The sequence below is a fragment of the Podarcis muralis genome, chromosome 15 (genome assembly GCF_964188315.1).
Source record: "Podarcis muralis chromosome 15, rPodMur119.hap1.1, whole genome shotgun sequence".
Taxonomy (NCBI): domain Eukaryota; kingdom Metazoa; phylum Chordata; class Lepidosauria; order Squamata; family Lacertidae; genus Podarcis; species Podarcis muralis.
The window spans coordinates 16708191-16732504 of NC_135669.1; the positions used below are offsets into that span (position 1 = coordinate 16708191).

General features: G+C 51.2%; 2 protein-coding genes across 5 annotated transcripts in view; one reads left to right on the top strand and one right to left on the bottom strand.

Annotated features, from left to right (window-relative positions):
* Positions 1-2685: 2685 nt before the first annotated feature.
* RNF214 (ring finger protein 214) lies at positions 2686-21679 on the bottom strand. 3 transcript variants are annotated; one of them, XM_028708270.2, is made up of 16 exons: positions 21528-21678; positions 19163-19307; positions 17032-17566; positions 15394-15453; positions 12385-12525; positions 10826-10965; positions 10047-10115; positions 8549-8645; positions 8165-8253; positions 7456-7546; positions 6532-6630; positions 5891-6273; positions 4333-4468; positions 4109-4216; positions 3836-3931; positions 2686-2953 (listed from the first exon to the last, which is right to left on the bottom strand). In XM_028708270.2, exons 2-16 carry the CDS (start codon positions 19297-19299, stop codon positions 2888-2890), a joined length of 2247 nt encoding a protein of 748 aa, XP_028564103.2. In that variant the 5' UTR covers positions 19300-19307; positions 21528-21678; the 3' UTR covers positions 2686-2887. The 3 variants fall into 3 exon arrangements, with proteins under 3 accessions (XP_028564103.2, XP_028564100.2, XP_077775507.1); XM_028708267.2 differs by lacking the exon at positions 21528-21678 and adding an exon at positions 20795-20950; XM_077919381.1 differs by lacking the exon at positions 3836-3931 and having other exon boundaries at positions 21528-21679.
* Positions 21680-21772: 93 nt separating this feature from the next.
* PCSK7 (proprotein convertase subtilisin/kexin type 7) overlaps positions 21773-24314 on the top strand; it is a 30357-nt gene continuing 27815 nt past the window's right edge. Inside the window, exon 1 of one of the 2 annotated variants that reach the window (XM_028708274.2) lies at positions 21773-21928. Coding sequence is in view for 1 of the 2 variants with exons in the window: in XM_028708271.2 (XP_028564104.2) it covers positions 23797-23832 (36 nt within the window). In the remaining variant the exon portion in view is untranslated. Of the gene's footprint in view, positions 21929-23004; positions 23833-24314 lie in introns of those variants that run through there. The other variant, XM_028708271.2, reaches the window with a different exon arrangement.

Sequence of the window (24314 nt, forward strand, 5' to 3'; positions counted from 1 at the left end):
CAGGCAGGAGGCCAGGCTTTCCTTCAGGAAATCTGGCCCTGCATCACGTCACCATAGGAATTACCCTTCTCCCACTCCCACATCATTTGCTTGGTGGTAGATGTCCCACCAGGAGAGATGCCTCTGCCTAGGACAAATGGCTGTGCCATGCCCTCGTTGCTGGCTGGGTAGAGCAGAAGCTTTGGGGGAGGCTGGCATGGAGCAGCCGACCTCCTAACTCTGCCCTGCCTGGGCTCTCAGTGGTATGAAGGAGTTGGGGCACATTCCTCCTGCAAGGATGTCCAGTAGGGCTTTCCGGAGCCTCTGTTGGGACGGGTTGGTGTTGCTGCTTACTCTTTCTGGGGGTGTGCAGTCAGGGGTCCACGCCTTTGCCTGCCACACTGGCAAGAGGCAGCTAGCAAGGAATTGCCCCAGCTCCAGGAAAGACAGGGCACCAAGAAGCACTTGGCGGTCAGCTGCTGCTCACCCACCAAAGCCATAGACGGGGAGGCTGCCTCTGCCTGGCATTGCTCGGAAGAGACAAACTTCTGCCACTGAAGTGTGTGTGTGTGTGTGTTGCTCAGTTGATCCGAAGGTTGCAAGAGGCTTTATCCCTTCCCCTTCCAACGACATGTCCATTGTTTTCAAATACATGTATGTGTGTGTGTGTGTGTGTGTATATATATATATATATATATGTTGGCTGTTCTTGAAATCGTTATTTTCCAAAAAAACCTTTTTGCATAGTTGCAGGGCTATTTCCGCAGTGTGGACGGAGGTAGCTGCCTTCTGCTTGCTAGAATGCCAGATGCCATCTGCTTGTACAATATTCTGTAAATATTTGTAATACTGGCTCCCAAATCCTCCCAGTTTTATCTCAAATGGAAGTGGAGGAGAAAGGAGCTAAGTGACCCTTTTTATTTTTGTAAATGTCTGGTTCCTTTTAAACACTTGTTTGCTAAGGCTTAATGGACAGGTGGTGGGAGGCCGGGTGGATTGGGGGGGGGATAGCTCTGGGATGGATAAATGCACTTTATGGACTGTACCAAGCTTCACGTGGTGCTGAGGGGGGTTCTTTCTCTCTCTCTCTCCTCCCATTCCCTGGAATGGTCTGGCTTATGGGAGTGAAGCACTTGTTGGCCATCAGCACCACTGAAGCAGTTTGCAAAGCTTGCTTTCAAATAATGACCTCAGTGGTGTGATGGCAGAAGGCCCTCTCTCCTGTCCTGCCCCCCCCTCCAAGCACAGCAATGGCCCCAGCCAAGCACCTTACACCCACACCCATCCACCCACCCAGAACTCAATACCATTTTATAAGCATCAGGACAGATCAGGTCATTTTCAAACACAGGCAAGCTGGGAAAGAAGAGCAACGCAGATGCCACTCTAAGCTTTTTGCTGAAGGCTTGGGGAGGGGAGGGTCCACCTTTTTGTGCACATCTGGTCTGGTCCTTATGACCCACAAGCACTTCAACCCACAGCTTTCAAACTCTGGGGGAGCATGCGCACACACACACACACACACACTGTGATGGAGAAGGCCTTCCAAGTGATAGAACCCCAGCTTCCACCATGGCCAGTAGCTTCACCATTCCCCCACCCTACAGCATTTTTTGCCCTTGCAGCAGAATTAAAGCACCACTGCCTCTCCCCAGGCTAGCAAAGCAGATCTGAAGTGGCCAAGGAGCATGGCCCAAGGGGCGTGTGCGCACACCTGTGCAGTTCTGCATACTTCCCAAGCTGGCTTTGGAAGGTGAGCAAAAGGCTTTGTCATGGCCACGCTAGGGGAGAGTCCCATTCTACATATCCCAGAAACAGGGGGCAGATTTGTGTTTACTGAAGGCAGAGTAAGGTAAGGTGGTGGCACCCCATTTGGAAGTTTGAGAAACACTGCCTTAAACAAACTTTGCTCTTTGACCTTCATGCTCAGCCACGCATTGTGGGACCCACTTAATTTTTTTCTTTCTCTTCGTATGGTGCGGGACAGTTGTGGTGACCTGCCTTGGATGAGGTGATGGCAAGAGTACTAGGTTCTGACATAGCTGATTCTAAGATCATGGCAGGGAAGCATCAGCCCCTGTAACCCAACCCCTAGGCGACAGGGGCCACCCACTCCCAGCCCCTGACTTGAGCCTCTTGCATGGTGACAACCCCTCTCGATTTGGTAAACCGCACGAGAGGCTCCCAGCCACATAGGACTCTGGGGGCTCCCTAGCAAACACTGCCTTAATCAGCTGCTACAGGGACTTCAAGGCAGCTTGAAAAGGGGAGGAAGGAAGCACTGCGAAGTGGGGAGGCCCAACGACTGCCAGTTTGCACATGTTGCTGCTCGTTGCAGCCAAGGCCAGAGAGGAGCAGCAGGGTCCTTTGCCCACTCCCCACAGCTTTCCCGAAGAGCAACACAACCAGGATCCTGGAGGCAGAACCAGAAAAGCAGAAGGTGCTGAAGGAGAGAGTGTAAAATGAGGGGTTTGGGATAGGCACCACCTGAGATTCCAGCACTGTAACTCCCCCCAACCCATGTCTCTGTCAGAAACATGAATGTTTAACATGGTAAATTATTGCATTAAAGAGAGAAGAAGAAAAGTCTTCCCCCTCTTTTGCTTCAAGCCCCATTATTTCTGGTGTGGCAGAGAGGCAACAAAGGAAGAAAGGAGGTGGGGAAAGGGCAGGAAGCCCAGACAGCAGCAACAGCACCACACACACTCTGCATAATATACACACTTTATTATGAACTGGTATGTATACAGACTTTCTATACACACATTCCCTATAGAATAAAAATGTACATGTGTATACATGGCCATATAAATATAGAGCTGTAGAAATTCTGGGGGTGCCTGGCGTCTTGCTGGAGCTCTCGTCCCACCCAGGCTGAGTACCGCTGTTGTCCTCTTTGCACCGGTGGTCATTTCGGACTGGGACAGAAGGGGCAAGCGTCGTTGGTGTTGGTCTGAGCCCAGAACTTGATGCACTGGAGGAAGAGGACAAAGCCTGCCGTTTCACAACCGCCTCCGACTGGGGCAAGGGGCGGGGACTAGAAGCAGCTTTTGCACAGGGGCAAAACCGCACAGGGTCTTTTCCCACCTCCAGCAGAAGCTATAGAAAATGCCAGCTTATGCTACCACCTACTAATCCGGACCCAGTTGGATCCTCAGTGTTTACTCCTCCACTGCCAACCAGTTTAAGGATCCTGTGTCCTTGAAACCAGCGCTTCTTGAGAGCTGGAAGGCGGAACAGACTCTGATCTTGACATTTCCTATCCCATCTACTAAGACCCTAGGAAGCTGCCTCCCCTAGGAGGGAGAGGGCCTTCACTCCATTTGGCTCATGGTGGGGAAACTCCTGAGTAACAGCAGCAGCAGTGGCAGCAGCAGTTCTTTATAGCGACTAGAGCAGGGGTCTCCAAACTAAGGCCCGTGGGCCAGATACGACCCGAGGGACTCGTTTATCCAGCCCACGGCAACTCCCGCAGCCGCCACCCGCTCTTACTGGTGCTGCGCTGCACAGCTGCCTGCTTCCGGGTTGGAGGAGCACTGGAAATAGCTTGTGCGCATGCACAAGCATTATTTGCGCATGCATAAGCGTTATTTCCGGTGCTCCTCCAACCCGGAAGTGTGCCGGAAATAGCGTGTGCGCACGCGCTCCCCCGCCCTGCTGCGCGATCGGCACTGGAGACACCGGCCCGAGGCGCGGTAAGTTTGCTGATCCCTGAACTTGAATGTGTGATGGCCTTACAATTTGCTCCGCCACAGCCAGGTGACGGAACCCCATGGTGTGAGTCCTTCCCTGGAAGGATGCCGCGCTGGGCCTGCCCCACGGGCTGCCTGTCTCTAGGGCACTTCTGAGCACCCACCTCCTTGTGCAGCACATGGGAACAAGCCATGGGGTGGAGCTCGCTAGGCTGGACCAGTTTCTGGCACATCAGACACAGTTTGCAGGCCGCAGGAACCTGGCGGGCACAGAGAAAAGGGAGAGTGGCAACGAGGCTGTGGGGTGGTAAGTTAATGGGGGTGGCTTTGACCACCGGGCAGGGAGGGCTTCCTCTATAACCTCCCTCTTTCCCTGCACCCTTTTCCCAGGTCCAGTTCAGAAAGGCCAGGGAGGTGAGGAGATGTCGATGTCTTACCTGGGGTGGTGTCCCACTGTAGGAGACCTGAGCCGAGGGCAAGAACATGGGGTTGCTCATCTGCGGCAGAGGAGCAGGGAACATCGGGGAATGGATCCGGCCAAGAGGCTGCAGTAGCAGAGAAAGCCGGGAAGGGTGGTGGCGGTTTACCATCAGGCGACCCCTTGGCCCAAGCCATTCTCCCCACCTCGAGGGTCCCAGCCCCTTCTTTCCACCTTGTTTACCTGGGTCCCGACAGCTGCCACCCGCTCCTGCTCAACCAGCTTGGCGGCCACCAGCTGGTTCAACTCCTCCATGGTCAGCCCAGCCAGAGTCCTTCGTGCGGCTTTGATCTGCTGCAGGATGTTGGTCAGCTGAGCCCTGGGAAGGGAGAGGGAGACAGAGAGCATGAACTGGGTCAATTGTTACAATGGGTGCTGGATGCTGCCCGCCAGAGGTGGGGTTATCAATAGGTTCTCATACAATCTGATGGGAGGGATGGGATCCCCTAAAGCAAGCCTGATCTTGGGGAGCAGCCCCTCCACCCCAAGTTCAGGCACCAAACCACAGCCTCAAATCAAGCAGCAGCAGCAATCCAACGACCCCTTTTTTGCAGAACAACTGGAACAGAGCACAGCAAAGTGTGCTCCCTGCAATTCCCCTTGCAGCTGAGGGTTTGGGGTCGACTGTGGCCTCTTGCCCCACATGCTCTTTATATGAAGGCTAAGAAACCACCCAGAACAACCCTTTGGCTCCCCCAGGCAGCCCCTCTTCCAGGGGTCAAGCAGTCTAAGCTGGCAGCAGAGCTGCTCCAGAATGAATCTCTCTCACCACTGGATAGCTCAGATAGTTAAGAGAATGGTGCTGATAATAAAATTCTAATTCATGGTATTATTACAGTCACAGACCAGTTCCGGGTCACTTACAATATCAGGAAAATCATAAAACACAACAGGAATACATTGAATTGCAATTGGGTATAACAGAGACAATTCAGATATAAAAAGGTAAAGGTAAAGGTACCCCTGCCCGTATGGGCCAGTCTTGCCAGACTCTAGGGTTGTGCGCTCATCTCACTCTATAGGCCGGGAGCCAGCGCTGTCCGCAGACACTTCCAGGTCACGTGGCCAGCGTGACAAGCTGCATCTGGCAAGCCAGCGCAGCACACGGAACGCCGTTTACCTTCCCGCTGGTAAGCGGTCCCTATTTATCTACTTGCACCCGAAGGTGCTTTCGAACTGCTAGGTTGGCAGGCGCTGGGACCGAACGACGGGAGCGCACCCCGCCGCGGGGATTCGAACCGCCGACCTTTCGATCGGCAAGTCCTAGGCGCTGAGGCTTTAACCTACAGCACCAGATATAGCAGCAGTTAAAAATATATATTAAATCTTGATCACTAAAATATAACCTAAAATTATCATTTAAAACCTTAATCATTTTGGTAGTACAGCTTGTTCCCTAAGTTTTATGGCAGTCGCACAGGTGATAATACCACGGTCACAGGTTCAATCCCCATGTGGGACACAGTTGCATATTTCTGCATCACGGGGAGTTGGCACAGATGATCCTCAGGCTCCCTTTCTAACTCTACAATGCCCCTACCCTACCCTCACTCCCCCAGGCTACTGCTTGCAAGCTCAGCTCTGCAGCACCCTCCCAGGCTGTCATTGCCACCCGCCCCAGGGCCACGAAGAGAACCCTCTGCGTTTTGCAGCACCCTAGACAAGGTGAGCCAAGCAAGGTGAATGCCCAGCAGTTCCTGTTTCTCAAGACAGCTCTGACGGACCAAGGAGCTCAACTCACTTGTTACACTGGGGAAATCGTGTCAGCAGTTTTTCCAGGAACTTCTCAAGCTTGTCCACGGGGGGCGGAGGGGGTCTCTGGAATTCTGGCGCCGCTTTGACTCCGCCCAGACCCGGCGGCGGAGGGAGCGAGGCGGCGGCGGCAGGTGTCACGCGAGGACCCGCCAGGGAGCTGAGGACGGGGCTGTTCCTGCCCTGGGAAGCCGTGGGCAGAGGGGGCGAGGACTGGCTGGGCCTGGAGATGGTTGGGTTGAGCAGCGGGAAGGAGAGCACCCGGGGGTCAGCGCTGGGCATGACCATGGGCATGGGGACTGTCCCAATGGGGAAGGGCAACCGCGGGGCAAGGGAGGAGTTGGGCTGGAAGGCTGGTAGGAGGAAGTCTGTCTGAGAGGAAGAAAAAGAAAGAGGGAGGGTGCCTGTTAGCTCAGAGTGACCACTTGCCAGCCCCCTCTTTTGAAGCAGGTTTTCCTCCTGAGGTCACGGGGACTCCCCAGCACAGCTTAGGCGCTGCAGCTGGGCCAGGCAGAATGAAGAGCTGATTTGCAACATCATTCCCTTCCTGTCTTCAGGTTCAGTTGTGCATGCCCGCCTCCACCCACAGCAATACTGTGCCTGGACTTGGAGGGGAGGGAAAGTGCTCACCTCCAGGGGTGGTGGGGGCAGGGGGGGCGTGGGGATCTGTGGGAGGCTGCTCAGCTTGGCCCCGTTCCGCACCAGCTGGATGTGATCGTTGTACTGGTCCTAAGAGGTGAAACGCACACATTCAAAACAAAATTTTAAAAGAAGTGTCCGAGTTGTTATTATCATAATTAATTTGCCTTCTAAGCTACCGACTCAAGGTGAACTATAGCCCTCTCTTGTGAAGTTTTTTTATGTTTGATGTTTTATCACTTTTTAATTATTATTATTAATATTCTGTTGGGAGCCACCCAGAGTGGCTGGGGAAACCCGGCCAGATAGGCAGGGTATAAATAATAAAATTATTATTATTATTATTATTTCATTTAAAACAGCTATAACAGAAACAGAACAAATACAATTAAACGATATTAAAACCCTAAGAGGGGGGCATGAAAAGGCAGAGCCTGAAAAATAACAGGGAATAGAAACAAGAAACAAAAGTTGTCAAGAATAAAATATTTGAATTACTGTAACCTCACTTATTGTTATTTGGGATAATTTTGTTTTATCTATATGCAGGAGTTGTTAAAGGGACAGCTGAAGGACAAGGAATTTGCTAAGAAAAGAGATAAAGCTGTAAAAATAAGCAGCATGTTAAAGGGGATAAATTGGAATATACCTGAGAGAGTGGGAAAACAGGGGTTTTTTTGGGGGGGGGGGACTGTATTAAATTAATTTTAATTCAGTGTTGATGTGTTATAAATTTGAAAATAAATAAAAACTAATTGGCAAAAAAAACCCCTAGAGACCCATTTATCCAACTGGGAAAGTCTGTTGGAACAAAAAATGTCTTCAGCTGTTTCCGGAAAGTGCAGATAATGGGATCCTGCTGTATCTCAAAGACTCCCTTCTGAAATCCGAGAAGAGGGAGCCTTTTCCACTTACACGGACGCTCTCCTTGGTCATTCGTATCCTGTTCAGCCTCGTCTCCCACTCTTGCTTTGGCCGGATGGTCTCCAGCGTTGGGGGGGCTGACCTGCCCAGACAGAACAGCAACAAAAGAGCTTTAGCAAGGAAGAGACCTGGCCGAAGGGAGGAGAAGCACACACAGCTCCCTCTCTGCCCCCTCCACTGAGCCTCTGAGCCAGGGAAGCCTCTTCTAACCCCGAGATTCTGTGTGAGGTGCTGCATACATTCAGGTCACAGACGGGCATGTGTGATGTCACAGGACAGGTAGCAGCCTCCAGCACTGCAGAGGTACAACCTGGCTCCTACTCGAAGGGAAAGAACTATGGAGGAAAACTCCTCAACATCTGAGCTGCTCCCAGTCCCAGGGCTGGTGCAAAGTGCCAAACGAAAGAGAACCTGCAGTGAGGCTTCCTGAAAAGGATTCCAGGGCAGAGGCAGGTGTTGTCCTCACCAGAGGAGTAGCCCCTGGGCGGCACCTTGTGGTTTTTCATAGGGGAGAGTAACAAAGGAGAGCTGGAGACCCTCCTCTCTTGGGTCCTGCTAGAAAAAGATGGTGAGGTACCAGTGGAGGATGCAGAATGGAGAGTGCAAGCATCTCAATTTCCTCACCCCACCAGGTCAACCTACGAACCTCCACTGTGTTGCCTCTCTCTCCCCCTCTGCTAAGTCCCGGCCATGTACTCACTTGAGGTAGGTGAGGTGGAGCTCAGCTTCTTTCTCTGCCTCTTCCAGCTTCAGCACCAGCAGCTCCTTTCGGCTCTCCAGGGACAGGATCTATGCAAGAACAGAGGGTCAGGCCTGCTCATGCGGACCTCACTAGGCTCAGGGAGGAGAAGCACTCAGCCACGTGGATCACAGCTCTCTGGGACTCCCCAACCACAGGGCAGCAGTCCTGCAAGAAGCCCCTTCTCAGGCAGAAGCCGCTGCTCAGTGAATTCAAGGCACAGCGTGCAGAGCCAAGCAACAGTGCTGCTCTGCTCTCCTTTGGGCCTTGTGGCTCACACTGAATATGCTGTTTTCGTTGCAGGCAGCCAGAGGGTGCTCAGAGGGCTGCAGGGTGCCTGCCTACCTCTGCTTTCCAAGCCCGCTCTGTGTCCTCCAGAATCGACCGGCTGAACTCATCCTGCTGGTTCTTCAGCTTGTCCAGCTCCATTTCCCACACCTCCCTGGGGAGCAAAGAAAGAGCTCTGATTTCGGGTCCGGGAAGTGGAACTGCCCTCAAAAGGCTGCCCCCCCCCTTACTCCAGGATATTCCTGTTTCACTAAACAGAACCCTTATTGGCGAGCCTCCGATCTGGCTATGCACACATCCCAGCGGACAACGCAGATTCGTTAACCCTCCTTGCATCATCTTTTGGACATCCATTTGTAGCCAGAAACAAGGGTTTCTCCCCCTCCCCAACCCTTGCAAACCATGCTTGGGGGCATAAACGATAACCCAGGTTAACAACAATTCCAGATTGTCTGAACATGGAGTACATGAGAAGCTAAGAGCCTGGCTCCACAATTCACGATGGGGTGGAAGGTTCGCAGGCTATCCACAAATTTATTGACAGCTGCACAAATTATTACAGCTAGGAAGTGGAAGGGGCAAGCGGAATATAAAATGGAAGAATGGTATAAAGAGGTATGGGATATAGCTATTAATGATAAATTAACATGTGCCATTAAGGTAAGATGGAGAATATGCAGGAGAAATGATTTTGAGGAAATGATTTTGAGGGTGTTTGTAGAATTTGTACAAAGGGGTCGAACCATCACAAGAGTTGTTGAAATTTTGGGACGTTGGATAATTACAATGGAATGGTCTCGGTGGTGGGCTGCACATTTTTATTTATTTATGATTATTACTGTTTTATCGTGTTTTTAATATTCTGTTGCGAGCCGTCCAGAGTGGCTGGGGATACCCAGCCAGATGGGTGGCATATCAATAATAAACTGTTATTATTATTACTTTATATAATTTTTTTTTTTAAAGGAGCCTGGCTCCCTGATCAGACCAAAAAGGGGGTGTATCTAGTCTAACATCCTGTTCTCAAAGTGGCCAACCAGATGCCCAAAGGCAGGATCCCACCTGTAGTTCCCAGCCGCTCGTATTCACAGGCCCACTGTCTCCTAAAAGTGCAGGGAGAACACAGCCTTATCCTCCAAGGGTTTGTCTAAATCTCTTTTAAAACCATCTGACTTAGTGGCCATCTTGCAAGAGCTACTTCCATTGTTTTAATTATGTGCTGGGCAAAGGATCTCCCAGCATTCCGCTTTATTGGATGGCTCCTCCGACTTGTGGCATTCTGTGAGAGGGACAAACCGTTTCCCCCCATCCCTTTTCTCCACACCCATGTATCATTTTACGCAATAGTTTGATGCCGACTGTCACAAGAGAGTGGAATTGAAAAGTCCTCCCCACAAGTGGGGACAGAAGCTCTCATGTGAACCACAGTCTCCTAGTAAGACTACCAAGAGAGAGAGAGAGAGAGAGAGAGAGAGAGAGAGAGAGAGAGAGAGAGAGAGATGTGAAGGAGGGCAAAGCACAGCAAAAACATTCTTAAGAAAAGGAAGAGGCCTACTTCTCCTCAGACTGCTCAGCAATGAGGGAAACGATCTTGTTCTCCTTCTCCTCTTGCTCTTTCAGCAGCCTGTATGGAAAGAGAAATGGGACATGCTGAGTTAATTCCTTGCACTGGGAAGGGATGGGGACCTCTGGTCCTCTGGATGTGGCTAGACTGCAGCTCCCATCGCCCCTGAGCATTGGCCACGTGGGCTGGAGCAGATGGAAGGTGAAGTCTGGCAGGGTCTCCACGCCTGGACCATAGGGAGCTGCATTTGCATCCCCAGAGACCAAGGCTGGGTGGAGGAACCAAGTCAAGACTCAGCCACACTCACATTCAGCAAGGCGATCTCTATTATCATTGCTGTCGTTGTTGCTATTATTTCCACGTTCATCCCAAAGCGTTCTACCAAAATTAATAGAAGCAGCTAAAAACATTTCGGAAAACAACAAAAGGTGATTTTCGAAAATGATACAAGATGGCAGAGACTTCCGGCGCCAGGCTGGGAATGCTTGAGAGAACAGAAACGTCGCTTTGCAACTGTGCTTCCAGTTCCAACTGGAGAACAGTTGGGCCAATGGGATCTCCTGGAAACCATGACTGAGCACCAGGCAGCCTGCAGGGTGCTTGGGGTCAGCTGCAGTTGCTGAGCAAAAGCAGACTTAGTGAGAAGATGCAGATCAAAAGGACCCTTCCCCACAAACCTGGCCAACCTGACATAGACTTCCTCCTGTTTTGGATTCCGAGCCAACCTTCAGAGCGGGCTAAGCATTGCTGTCTTTAACTCTCAGAAATACCTCCTGCCTTTCTCATAGAGCTTCTCAATTTCTGCCTTCAGATCCTGCTCCTTCTGCAAATACTCCTTTTTTTCCTTCTCCATCTTCTTCTTGGTCTCTTCCCGCTTAACAGTCACGTCCTGAATGGCCTTCAGGATCTCCTAGAGGAGTGGGGAGAATACACCAAGCATTTATATTGGGCTTTCAGAGCTCAAAGGTCTTCACATATATATATCCTACACCTTCAGCATCACTGTTACCAGGGTGGCTAACAAATTCAGATAAAATAAAAACGTGGTGTTGAAAATATTCAAAATAAAACACATAAACCCAACTACAGCAGCAGCAATCCAATGGAAAAGAAATGCAAAACTGCTACAAGTTCTTTAAAGACTCCTGTGAGTATCACTGTCTTCATATTCCAGAAGAGGCTGGGCAGTGTTTTGCCTAGGACCACCTAGCAAGTTCATAACCAAGATCTGAATTCGTGACATCCCGAATCACAGCACACTCTCTTAGCTGGTGTGCTGCACCACGGCACCACCCAGAATGTTCAAAAATTATCTTTACAAATCTAGGAACGTAGAAAGTTGCTTTATCCCAAGAAAGACCATTGCTCCATCTATCCCAGTATCGTTGATGCTGATTGCTGTAGTGGTTCTCCAGAATTTCAGATGCCCTTCCAAAGACAATCTACTCTGCATGCAAAATACACGTTTTGAAGTCAGGAAAGCTGCAGAGTGCTAGCCAAGGTACAAGAAAGTTTTGGACCAGAAAGTATTGGGGTCGGATTCATAGCAACTTCCAGCACATTCCTACAGTTTCATCCCCTGCTTCTGTTCACGTGGTTGGCATGGTCAACCACAGGAGGCCTAATCAATGCATTTTCCCAAAGCTAATTGCCCTCCTCATGGCTTGGCATGAGTCTCTTAAGAACACGCACAGACACCCTTGGCTGTTTCTCACAATTGATCAACAGTGTCTAGAGTGGGAAGGAACAGAGAGTTCTCCAAAACAGTCCACTCACTACAGGAGAATTCACATCCCATTGCGCAAGTGGACCTTCGCCCTGCTCACCCAACCATGGTTTTATCACTTGTCATTTGCTGCCGGAGCTCCTTTGGGAGGAAGGGTGGGACAGAAATTTAATAAGCAAACTCCACCGAGGTTTTCTTTCCACTCCATTTTGAACCCACCAAGCTAAGCAAGTCCACCACCTATGACTCTCCCATGCAAGGGCATATCCTCATACTTCCCACTGTTACCACCACTCACATAGCAGGAAGTGCCCCTGCTGCACACAGAAGGTCCCGCGCTCAGTCTTTGCTACCTTTATGATGGCAGAGGCAGCAGTAGCTGCCGCCAGAAGCTAGAGGCAGGACTTTGCTCTGCCAGAGTTAAAGGAGAGCCACTGTCAGTCAGAGCAGGAAGCCCTACTTGGCCAAGGGGGATCAACAGCCTGACCTGGTACAAGGTGGCAGCTTCCTGCCTTCTGTGGTTCTGCCCAGCACTTGAGACAAGCAGCCTCCCCTTGGCTTAGGTGCCGTGGAAAGAGGGAAGGAAGAAGATGCTCTGGTTACCTGGTGGTTCTTCATTTCTTCCTCCCTTCGCTGCTGGAGTTGCTTCAGCTGCACTTGGAGCTGATTCTCCACCTGCCTCTGCTTATCTAGCACCTCCTGGTAACGCTCCTTCAGCAAAGCCCTCTCGGACATCATTTTATCCTGCCAGGGTGCAAAGAAGAAAGAAGTGAAAAGAGGGAGCCCTTTCTCCATCTTCACAATTACATCACCCATTTGATCTCCCTGTACCCTAGACAGAAAGTAACTTGATCTCCCTGCACCCTAGACAGAAAGTGAAGAGGTGGTAACCTGGAAATAGGAGGGGGGAGGGAGGGGAGGAGTCTGTCCTGTTGTGAACCAGCAAGATTTCCATTTCCATGATTAACACAATGCCAGGCCAACTTCCGCCAGGCCAAACATCATCATCTTTGGTGATCACTCATAGCCGAGTAAGATTGTCTTCCATGAACATGGTCTTGAGTCCGTAAGTGACTGTGGAGGCCAATTCTTGATCCACACGTCTTTCCACAGTGGGGACATAGGTTTCTGGGCAGGAGTTGATCATGGTGGGGGTTTGCCAAGTGTGCCTTCCTCTTAGCACGTTTCTCCCTTTCGTCCTGAGTTCAAGTGTCTTCAAAGTCCATGACACCTTTGGGAAAGGCTTTTCTCCCACTGGAGAGCTCACAGGCCAGTGTTTCCCAATTGTTGGTGTTTATGCTACTTTTAAAAAAGATTTGCCTTGAAAGAGTCTTTAAACTTCATTTGTTGACCACCAGCATTATGCTTTCCATTTTTAAGTTCAGAATAGTTGCTTTGGAAGATGATAATCAGGCATCTGAACAACATGACCAGTCCAACGAAGTTGATGTTGAAGAATCATTGCTTCAACACGTGATCTTTGCTTCTTCCAGTACACTGGCATTAGTTTGTCTGTCTTCCCAAGTGATGTGTAATTTTATTTGAAGACACTGTTGATGGAATCTTTAGAGGAGTTGGAGATGGTGTTTAAAAGTGATCCATGTTTCACAAGCATACAGTAAGGTTGGTGGTACAATAGCTTTGGAAACAAGCATTTTGGTTTCCCTGTGAATGTCCCAGTCCTCAAACACTCCACTCTTCAATTGGGAGAAAGCTGCAGTCGCAGAGGACCTCAGCAGCTAAGGGGAAGTTTCAGTTAAGCAGATGCTGGTAATGTTATTTCCAGTGCAGCGCAATAGCTTCTTTATCTTTTAGAAGTGTGGCACCATCTGTTGAGTGTAGGGGGCATATGCCATTATTTATTTGCCCATAGATGGTCTTTGTGGCTTTAAGGAAACTCTGTGCATCTGAGTGTCGGCTAAGTGCTGGATCTCTTGAGCTTTTTTATCCACCAAGTATTCTTTAGTTCTCTGGTTCTTCTTTTAACCTCAGTCTTGGCGTTGGCATAGGTTTTTTTCTTAGTGGCACAGTTTCTATCTTGCCAAACATATGAGGTGGGTCACCATGCCTCAGCTGGGCACAGATTCAAGGAAAACATCTAGAGCAAACATGCCACTTGTCTTTCTAAATTACCCAAGTCCAGAGCTGGGGCTGTCCTGATCTATCCTTGGGACTACTGGGCTAGAGGAGTAGCTCTCTTAGCAGGGCAGTCAGGGAGGCAACCTGAACTATGAAAGAGAAAAAACTCTCCAACAGAAAGAGCAGCTCCACCAGCAAAAAATATCTGAATGAGGAGAGGTGACCCCCTTGTCCCTCAGCACCTGGTCACCCTCCCCCCTTGAAGTGCAGGGGATCCCAAAAAGGAGATTAATTCTTTTGTGTCTGCCAGAGCTTTATTTCGAAGCAAATACAGTGGTACCTCGGGTTACATACGCTTCAGGTTACAGACTCTGCTAATCCAGAAATAGTACCTTGGGCTAAGAACTTTGCTTCAGGATGAGAACAGAAATCGTGTTCTGGCGGTGTGGCAGCAGCAGGAGGCCCCATTAGCTAAAGTGGTGCTTCAGGTTAAGAACAGTTTCAGGTTAAGAACGGACCTCCGGAATCAATTAAGTACTTAAACTGAGGTACCACTGTAGGTACATAAAGGTAAAGGGACCCCTGACCGTTAAGTCCAGTCGCAAACAACTCTGGGGTTGCAGCGCTCATCTCACTTTACTGGCCGAGGGAGCCGCCATTTGTCCGCAGACAGCTTCCGGGTCATGTGGCCAGCATGACGAAGCCGCTTCTGGCGAACCAGAGCAGCGCACGGAAACACCGTTTACCAGGTACCAGAGCTGTACCTATTTATCCACTTGCACTTTGAAATGATTTCGAACTGCTAGGTTGGCAGCAACAGGCGCTCACCCCGTCGCAAGGATTCGAACCACCGACCTTCTGATCGGCAAGCCCTAGGCTCTGTGGTTTAGACCACAGAGCCACCTGCATCCCAAAATAGGCACATACATAATTTTATTTGTATGCTGTCTTTCCGGTGTTCAAACTGTGCTCAAGGCAGCTTACAACACAGACAAAAATTCACAAGTACAACGTAACAAAAGTAGCCGTATATAATAACTAAAAAAAAAATGCAACCAAATTAATGATCCCCACATAAATCACAAGAAAATCTATAATAAATAAATGAACTCTGCTAGATGAGGGCTGCATTTCTCTTTTTAGGCTAGCTTCAGCAGAGACATTCACAGACCCCCACCCCCACTATGCTCCATCCAGGCACACAGGAGTCATTATCAGTATTCAAGGACACATTCCAGCCAGGGAGAAAACACTTGTGGGTGGTGCAATTGGGGGAGGGTGTGTGGCTTGAGGAGCATTTCAAAGGTCAGTTAGAGAGTCCCAAAGGGCCACATAGGGCTCAGCCCTGCACTGGGCTCTCCTTACACAGCAGCGTCTGACCATCCACTATGAAGGCAGAAGACATCAGAGATTAAGGCAGGAGCGCCCCCCCCCCCGCCCCGTTCTGAACAGGAGGATCAGAGGCTGCTGTCCTGCACACTTTCTTATTGGAGGAAAGGGGGAGCTACTCATGCAGAAGACAGCACAGCTTACCAGGCTCTTTTCAATATCCTGATCAGTGTTCACTTCCAAGTCAGCTGTTCTGAAGTCGGTCTGCAAAGGGAGGAGAAAGTTCAGCCTGTCAAAAATGCCATGAGATGCATTTTGGAATTGTCTTTTGGATGTTACAGTGACAAGAAGCTCTGGTGAAGTCGCTTTGTGGGGCTGTTAGTTGACAGGGACCAGGCCATGCCTCCCCTTTCACTTGATTACCAAAGCTAATCCAAACAGAAATGCTGGTTCAGAGGTTGGAGGGTTTATGCACAGGTTCAGATACAGGCTCAGCCACTAAGTGGGTCCTCTTTCCGCTTAACCCTGCTGCGAGGGCTAGAAACCCACAAAGCCCCTTGCCTCCATTTGCAAGACTTACACTTTGCAAGACTACTTTGCTTTGATAAGAGGCATTTCGGTCAGTGATGTAGTTAAACACTTTGAAGTACAGGAGCAAAAGATGGTGGTCCCCATAACCTGAGCAAAGAGTCCAAAAAATGCCATTATAAGAACACAAGAGCCCTAAAGCTGGGTCAGGCCAGTGGCCCATCCAGTCCCACATCCTGTTCTCTGAGCAGCCAACCACATGCTCCATGCAAAGCCTGCAAGCAGGACCTGAGTGCAACAGCAGCAGCACTCCACCCACTTTTGATCCCCCAGCAACTGGCATTCAGAGGCATGCTGCCTACAGCAGTGGAAGCAGAACAGAGCCATCCTGGCTAATCCTCTCTTCAAGCCATCCAAGTTGATGGCCATCATCACTACATCTTGTAGTGGAGCAAATTCCAGAGTTTTAACTATGCACTATATCGGTTTCTCCCAAACTTGGGTCTCCGGCTGTAGTTGGACTACAACTCCCATCATCCCTAGGTAGCAGGACCAGTGGTCAGGGATGATGGGAAATGTAGACCCAAAACAGATGGAGACCAAAGTTTGAGAAACACTGCTACTTTCTGTCTCTACAGTTTTCTAACATTCAGCTGCACTGGATACCCTCAGGGTTCTAGTAAATCACTCTACCCCTTTTCTCGCATCATCATGTGTAATTTTCTGCACCTCTAATATACTCCCCCCACCATATATATATGACTAAGCCTGAAATGTTTGGTTGTCTTTTTCTAAGCACTCTCAGCTGTGTTGATCCAGATGTAACCCCCAAAAGCAACGGATGTACAGTGTAACACCCTATTAGGATCAGCTGACAAAGAAGGAATTTTTATAGAATTGCAAAGCTTATTAAGCTTGAACTAAAGCTTGTCAGCCAGCAGAAATGCAACCTTTAGCCTTTTAAATAGAATTGCCAAGAAGTATTGCCATTTAAACTGCCACTGTGAAGAACCCTACCAAAGAAAATGAAAAAGTATACCTAGCTGCTTCTTGGTTATTTCCCCCATTCTCCAACTTCCACTATGGTAATCGATCAAAAACAATAAGAAAACCTGAAGGTATCCATATCATCTCATTCACTTGCCAAAGCAAGGAAGGCCTACCAATGACCTTGGTGTTCCCGCTGTGAAAAAAAAGTCCCATGCACCCTCCCCACTATGCCAATTTCAGTGAATGGTAAGGAAGACTCTCCATCAGACAGGAGTCTCTCCAAAACACCCCACCTCCCGCAGCCTCCCCAAATGAGTACTTGACCTGCACTGCAATGTTCTGGGAGGGCTTTTGGAATGCGCCTTCTTGGTCTTGGTCTTCCTCACTTGGAGATACCGCCAAGGGCGTGTCTTCCAGATCTGGGCACCCATTCTGCCGCCTGCCGTGCTGCAAGATCAAAGACCCCAGCTCATCCTTGGAGCAGTTCAGGACGTCGCTGGTCTGGTCCATGGAGCAGTCTGCCTGTGCAAGGGGTGAAGCCACTGGTAGACTTTCCCCAGACAGAGAAGGTCTCTTTTCTCCAACGGCATTGTCCAAGTCGGGCAAAGGGAGCTCCTCACTTGAGGGGCACGATGAGGGCAGCGAGACAGCCTCAGTAAGGGGGCCAGACAAAAGCTCTTCTGAGGTCTCTTGGTCCTGGGGAACTGGCAAGGGCGAGTCATTCTCCGGTTTCCCAGAATCCTTTTCTGCATCTTCCGAGTGATCACCTTCCCAGCTCTCGCTAGCTTTCGGATGGGTGTGATTGGTGGTGGCAGCCAGCGGCAGGCAATCGTCTTCGTGAATGGAAAGGTCACTTATGCTGTCCCAGAGAACAAAAAGAGAGAACAATCAATGGCCACTGCAAATTTCACCCAAGTATGCAACAAAGAGTGCTCAGTTACTCCACCTCACACACGCAGGAACCAGGAAAGGGGAAGAACTTGCAAGCTACCTGCTCAGGTGCCCTTGACAAGGAGCCGAATGGCTCAGGACTTTTGTGGAATAAATCATAATGTGACAAAGGAATGCCCAGAAAGCAATTAATAAAAACCACACAAACATATAAGAGAATAGTGGAATTGTTTTGGAGAATATCTTAAGGGGATACAGCGTTCAATTTAACCTACAAATAGGAGTTAACATATGAGCAGCAGATAAAACATCAAATAAAGGAAGATTTGAGAGGGAAATGGGTGGAATATCAGGATATGCAGCCGACCAAGGTTTGCTTAGAATGCTATGGAGAGATGGACTGGGAAGTCCTAGGAAAAGGGATAAATGATGGATATGGTATGATACGGTATGTGTATAAAACTTGTTTAAAAATGCATTAAAAAGGAGAGATGCCTTCAAAAGCTAATACAGTACAGATGAAGCGGTAACGCCGGTGCCCCAATTGAACTTTTTAAAAAATGTTTAAAAAAAGAAAGGAAAAAACACACCATACGTGTCACTTATAAGTGATTCCATAATTGTTCACTCCTGGCTTCACACCTTCAGTTAAATACTGACAACAACTTTTGAGTGTTCCAAGTGTTTCACATACATTATCTTAGCTGTGCATTTAAGCACTTGCCTGGTGGCTGCAAGAGACAATGAGTGCAGGAGGGGCTGAGAATTAACCATTAACATCACCTCTCTTGAGGAGTGATCAGTGATCTTGGAGAGATCTAAGGCATCATGCTTAAATGCCAGGTAGGACTGGGGAAGAGGCCTCCCTGAGAGCACTGGAGAGCCACTGCCGGTCAGAGAACACGATACTAAGAAATAAACCAAAACCTTCTGCAACTTGGGAGGGTGGTGGTGGTGGTTTGTCTATCTTGCACGGTGCTTTGGAAGCACTTGGAAGCAAACACCAGAAATTCTTGCTCCATCTGAATGCCTCTCAGAACAGCATGGTACACAATTAATAGCCACATGGAAAGGACAGCCATCCGTTAGCTCGCTGTATACCCCAAATTCCTAGCAAAGGAGTTCCTGGAGCCACATCTCGCTTTGCCATTGTAGCATGCACAGCCTCTTAACCAAATCCCTAGATCAGAGGCAGAAAGGAAAGAGAACAGGTGTGGGAAAGCCAAGCCACTGCCAGAACGAGACTGATCACACCTTAACAACAAAGAAGGATGCTCAGCACCGGATAGACAGCAAGAGAGGATCAAAGCCACTGAAAAGGGTCTCTGACACTCCCTCAAATCAAGCAGCTAGGCTGCAGCACCACTTCTCTCCAGACACAGCAGGTACCCAAATGAGAGGGAACTCATATCCTGCTTCCTTGAATACCACCACCTAGCAACCTCCTTGGAATAAGCTCCATTATTGGAGGAGTCATTTGGGCTCTGTTCTGAGGGCCATAGCTGTTCTTCCAGAGGATTCTGGACTCCCACTTGCCAAGCAACATTTAGTGTGTCCAGCTTACCTGAGAGGCAAACTGGCAAATCCTTTGGGAAGCTCAGAGTCACATGGGGCAGGCTGGCTGGCAGGAACACTTTCGCTCTCCTCCACCTCTTCCTCCTCCTCCTCCTCTTCATCATCTTTGGTTTGCTCAGAGGCCATCGCTCTCTCTGCAAGCAAAGAATCCAACAGTCACAGCTGCACTTGGGACCTCGACTCGCTCTGGGGTGGTTCTCCTATGGCCAGTTGGCAGCAGGTTCCTACTGCAGAGATACGGGGCCAGTGCGGGTGTTACAGAGTGGGGCTAGAGGCAGCAGCGAGGGAAAGGGATCTACCACCACCACAAGAACAACTGACACAAAACAGCAGCCAACAACTTTGGGGTACAGCAGTGCAGGAGGCTGATCCTACTGCAGAACCTCTGGATTGCCGGAGAGATCCGGGTGTCAAACTCACAACACACATTACAGGATTTACAGGTGACTAGTTGCCTGTGTGAGAGCTGGACCATAAAGAAGGCTGATCACCGAAGAATTGATGCTTTTGAATTATGGTGCTGGAGGAGACTCTTGAGAGTCCCATGGACTGCAAGAAGATCAAACGTATCCATTCTTAAGGAAATCAGCCCTGAGTGCTCACTGGAAGGACAGATCGTAAAGCTGAGGCTCCAGTACTTTGGCCACCTCATGAGAAGAGAAGACTCCCTGGAAAAGACCCTGATGTTGGGAAAGATGGAGGGCACAAGGAGAAGGGGACGACAGAGGGTGAGATGGTTGGACAGTGTTCTCGAAGCTGCAAACATGAGTCTGACCAAACTGCGGGAGGCAGTGGAAGACAGGCGGGCCTGGCGTGCTCTGGTCCATGGGGTCACGAAGAGTCGGACACAACTAAACAACAGTCGCCTGTGTGGGCTCCCTGCTCCTAAACCAGGTTCCATCACACACAAAGAGAACAGTCCTGGACCTGTTCCTTGCATAGCAGAGGCATGTGCTTGCAAAACCCTTTCCTTGGCAACTGGGTGCAGGGACTTTGCTGCTGCTTCTGGCTCCATTTTTACCCAACCTGTCAGCCCAACAGCCACCAGTAAAAGCCACTTGGGCCTCCAAATCCCAAAGGGTCTGGGTGCATCTGAGTGCAGGATTTGGCAAGCAGCGGTCTAGAGGATCAGGAGACATCCCCCAAGTGTAATCAGATTTAAGCCCGAGGGGAGCACAGCGAGAGCTTCCTTTGCAGCCCAGGTTGAGAAGGCCAGCTTCAGGGTTAGGGTTAGGGTATCAATTAAGCCTGCTCTCCCGACACAAGATCCGGATGCAAAATACGAGGGAGAGGAGGAAAGAGAACAGCTGACTCCCTTTCAGAATATCACTTTCCTGGGGATGCGGGAGGGTAGGGGGAGACCTAAACCCACCCACCCCCAATAGGTGCCAACTCCCTGGATGCCCGAACACCCACAAAATTCCCAATGAAAGGGCCGGGCACTCGCACATTTCGGTGCCAGGACCATGCACGCTGCATGGCACCCACGGCCCGGGCACCCACGGTCGCGGGGTCAAGTTGGCACTCCTGCACCCCCCCCCCATTTGCAGAAATGCTCCATGTATGTGGGGAGTCGAGGCGGCCAGTTGCCGGGGTTGGGGGGACCTTTTCCGAGACTTGCCGTGCTCCGCGCTGCCTCTGGTATCCGCCGCGACTCTGGCCTCGCCTGGGACGCTCAACTGGCTCGCTCGGGGGGAGCCGGATGCGGCGGCGGCCCGGGACGAAGCGCGGCCTGGTGGCGGCAGCGCTCTCCTTCCCCTTCCCTCCCTCCTTCCGCCCCGCCGAGGAAGCGCGACCAAGAAGGAGGCCCGGCCGGCGCCTCTGCGCACAGCTCCCCCTGCCGCCCCGGAGGGAAGGAGGGAGCCCCCGAACCACCCGGAGCGCTGCAAGGAGGTGGCGGTGGGATAGGCAGGAAAAGGAGGCCCCCCCCCCGCGCCCGCAATGCACCCCCCACCCCCAGGGACAAGAGCACTCCTGCAGAGCCAGCCACCAAACACACCACCACCCAAAAATAACTTCACCTGGGGGGCACCTGTCTGCCACTATCGCATGCATTCCCCCATCCCCGCTGAGTCCCGGAACCTGCTTGCCCGGCGTTAGAAGCAAAGGTGAGGAAACCGAGCATGTGCAGAGCGCCGACTTCTCCCCGCTGCCGCCGCGCTCAGTAAAAGCAACCGGGGAGAGGGGGAGACGGGGACCCTCTCTCCGCACAGATCTTGCAGGTGGCCCTGGAGAAAAAGCGCCGCGCGGTACCCGGGAAGGGCCGCCGGAGACGCTGCCCGACGACCGCGCTTCGTTCGATGCCATTTGGGGGCGTCCGCCTGACTCTTGCATCTCCAACCACTCGCACTTACCGCGGCGCCAGCAAATTCCCTCTGCACCCTCCAGAAAGCGGCGGCACTCGGTGGGTGGCTGGGTCGCTGCCCGGGACGCGACCCCTATTTCGCGCGCCCTGGAGAGGCTTGGGGCGCAGCCCCTGCAGCCCACCGACCCGCCCTCCGGCTTCGGGGACGGGCGCAGCCAGGAGGGAGGGCCGACGGGGCGGGCTCCGGACGTGACGCGCCCGGCCGTGGCGCCGCCTTGGCCGCCCCCGCCGGATCCGACCTCGCTCGCTGCCGCTGCCTTTGCGCGGAACCGGGCAAGTAGCAGCAGCAGCAGCAGCCGGAGGAGCCGGGCTGGCAGCTGCGTCCCGGGGAGCGAGGCCGCTGCCACCGCCTGCGCCCGGACCCATGCGCCCCGCTCCGCCTCTGCCGAGGTAGGTGCAGCAGCTGCTCGGGATCGCTCGGCGCGGCTTGCCTGTCTCCGCGCCCGGTGCTCGCCTGAGCCGATCCTGGCGGGCCCAGCACGATACCCGCGCCGCAGCTCCGGTCGGGGACCGTCCGACTCCCGGGCCGTCGGCTAGCAGCCCCGGGGAGAGACCGGGGTGCCGCCGATGTTGCTGGGTGGGCCACACCCCCAGCACTTGCCTTCCGGGGGCGCTGCGCTTTGTGGCCGATGCTTGTAAGACTCCCTCCGCCCGCCACCTCGAGGGGGCCGGCTAAGTACGTAGTAGAAATAAGGCTGCATCCAGAAATTCCCGGCTTGACAGCCAGCCTTGCCCCCGCCACTACATACAAGATCTGCCTCCGCTGCCCTTCCCAGGTTTCGTCCTGCTCCTTTCCCGCTGGGACCGGCTGACCGGCTTCCCCATTGTTAGTGCCTGTTTGTGAAAGGAAGTCAACCGGGTGCCAAAGGAGCAGGCCCGTCCCAGGACTTCCTTATTATTGGGCTGCCACTTCCACCTTTGGTTCTTCTTTCAGGGCTGGCACAAGGGAGCTTTTCTTCTGCCAACCAGTCACTGGCAATCTTGGTGGGCAGGTGCAGCTCCAGGTGCCAAGGTCCAGGTGAGGGCAAAAGGTGGAGATGAAAATCACAACTTGCCAGGGTTTGGAGCTGCATCAAAATCCAGAAGTTGGCATCTGGTTTTGATGCCTTGAGTCTTTTGAATTAACTTTGGCTAGACTCTGGCCAGGACAAAACCCTTGGGTTAGTTGAGGTGACCAGTTTCTGGTTAAAGGTAAAGGGCCATTAGGTCCAGTCGGGGTCGACTCTAGGGTTGCAGTGTTCATCTCGCTTTACTGGCCGAGGGAGCCGGCGTACAGCTTCCAGGTCATGTGGCCAGCATGACTTAGCCGCTTCTGGCGAACCAGAGCAGCGCACGGAAACACCTATTACCTTCCCGCTGGAGCGGTACCTATTTATCTACTTGCACTTTGACGTGCTTTCGAACTGCTAGGTTGGCAGGAGCAGGGACCGAGCAACGGGAGCTCACCCCATCGCGGGGATTTGAACTGCCGACCTGCTGATCGGCAAGTCCTAGGCTCTGTGGTTTAACCCACAGCGCCACCCACCCCTCTCCAAATGGATAACGGACTCCTAGGAACCAAACACAACAGACTATGAGTTGCCATCTTCAGGCTGTAATAACGCAAATTAAAGTGCTTTCGACTTTGGAAACATTTGAACTTTGGTATAGACTTCTGACCTCATCTGAATGGATCGCCTTGGTAATGCTTGCAAGTTTCATACAAAGATAAGGTATATAAAATACAGCCTCTGTGGCCTTGTTTTGCTGCAAGAAGCCTTCAGATTAAGTGATAGAAATCTGAAAGGTATCTATTGGGAGCAGGGCACTCTCTTGGCACCATCGCCTGTCTCTCATATTAGTCGAGTTAATAGTTGTTGCTCCAGTTAATCCTTTCTTCACAACAGCATGTAAGACAGGATCCGGAAAGTGGAGTCCACTTTCAAACCAGGACACCTGCCAGATGAACCAGCAGCCATGACTTATTTTTCTTCTTGGATAAATAAAACCCAGCAGACTCATCATAGGTCTTTCTGGAGTAGCAGCAGCAGCAGCCTCTTGGGCATAACATCCACTCAGGCGCATTTTCTCCCAGGCTGTTGCCCGTAAAGTAATACCGTAAAGAGGAATTCTCCCTCACCTCCCTGCTGCTGTATTGGAGCAGGAAGGGGTTATGAAACAGTATTGCAGAAACTGAAGTCAGACAGTGTGTGTGAGAAAGAAGATCAGCTGATGAAACATTAACTCGCCTGACCTCCTTTGCAGCCCAGGAGTCAGAAATGCTCTCCTTTGGTAACCATTCTGCCCATGGAAAGGTGAGATTCCCTAGCTTGACTGCTGTCTCTGCCCCCATTCTCTCCCCCCCCCCCACTGCTACAGTAATACCAAACAGGAAATCCATTTCAGTTTCACTTTCTACAGGGAGCGCGAAAGAGGGTGTTTCTGCTTTCTGCACTCACAATACAGTGGTGCCTCGGGTTAAGTACTTAATTTGTTCCGGAGGTCCGTTCTTAACCTGAAACTGTTCTTAACCTGAAGCACCACTTTAGCTAATGGGGCCTCCTGCTGCCGCCGCGCCGCCGGAGCACAATTTCTGTTCTCATCATGAAGCAAAGTTCTTAAACCGAGGTAATATTTCTGAGTTAGTGGAGTCTGTAACCTGAAGCGTATGTAACCTGAAGCGTATGTAACCTGAGGTACTACTGTAAATGGGTTTCAGCAGGGGTTTGGGGCAAAGTGAGTCCCTCTATTCTCCCTGGGGCTGGAGGAAGGCCGCTCATAGGGGAAAGCAGGGGGG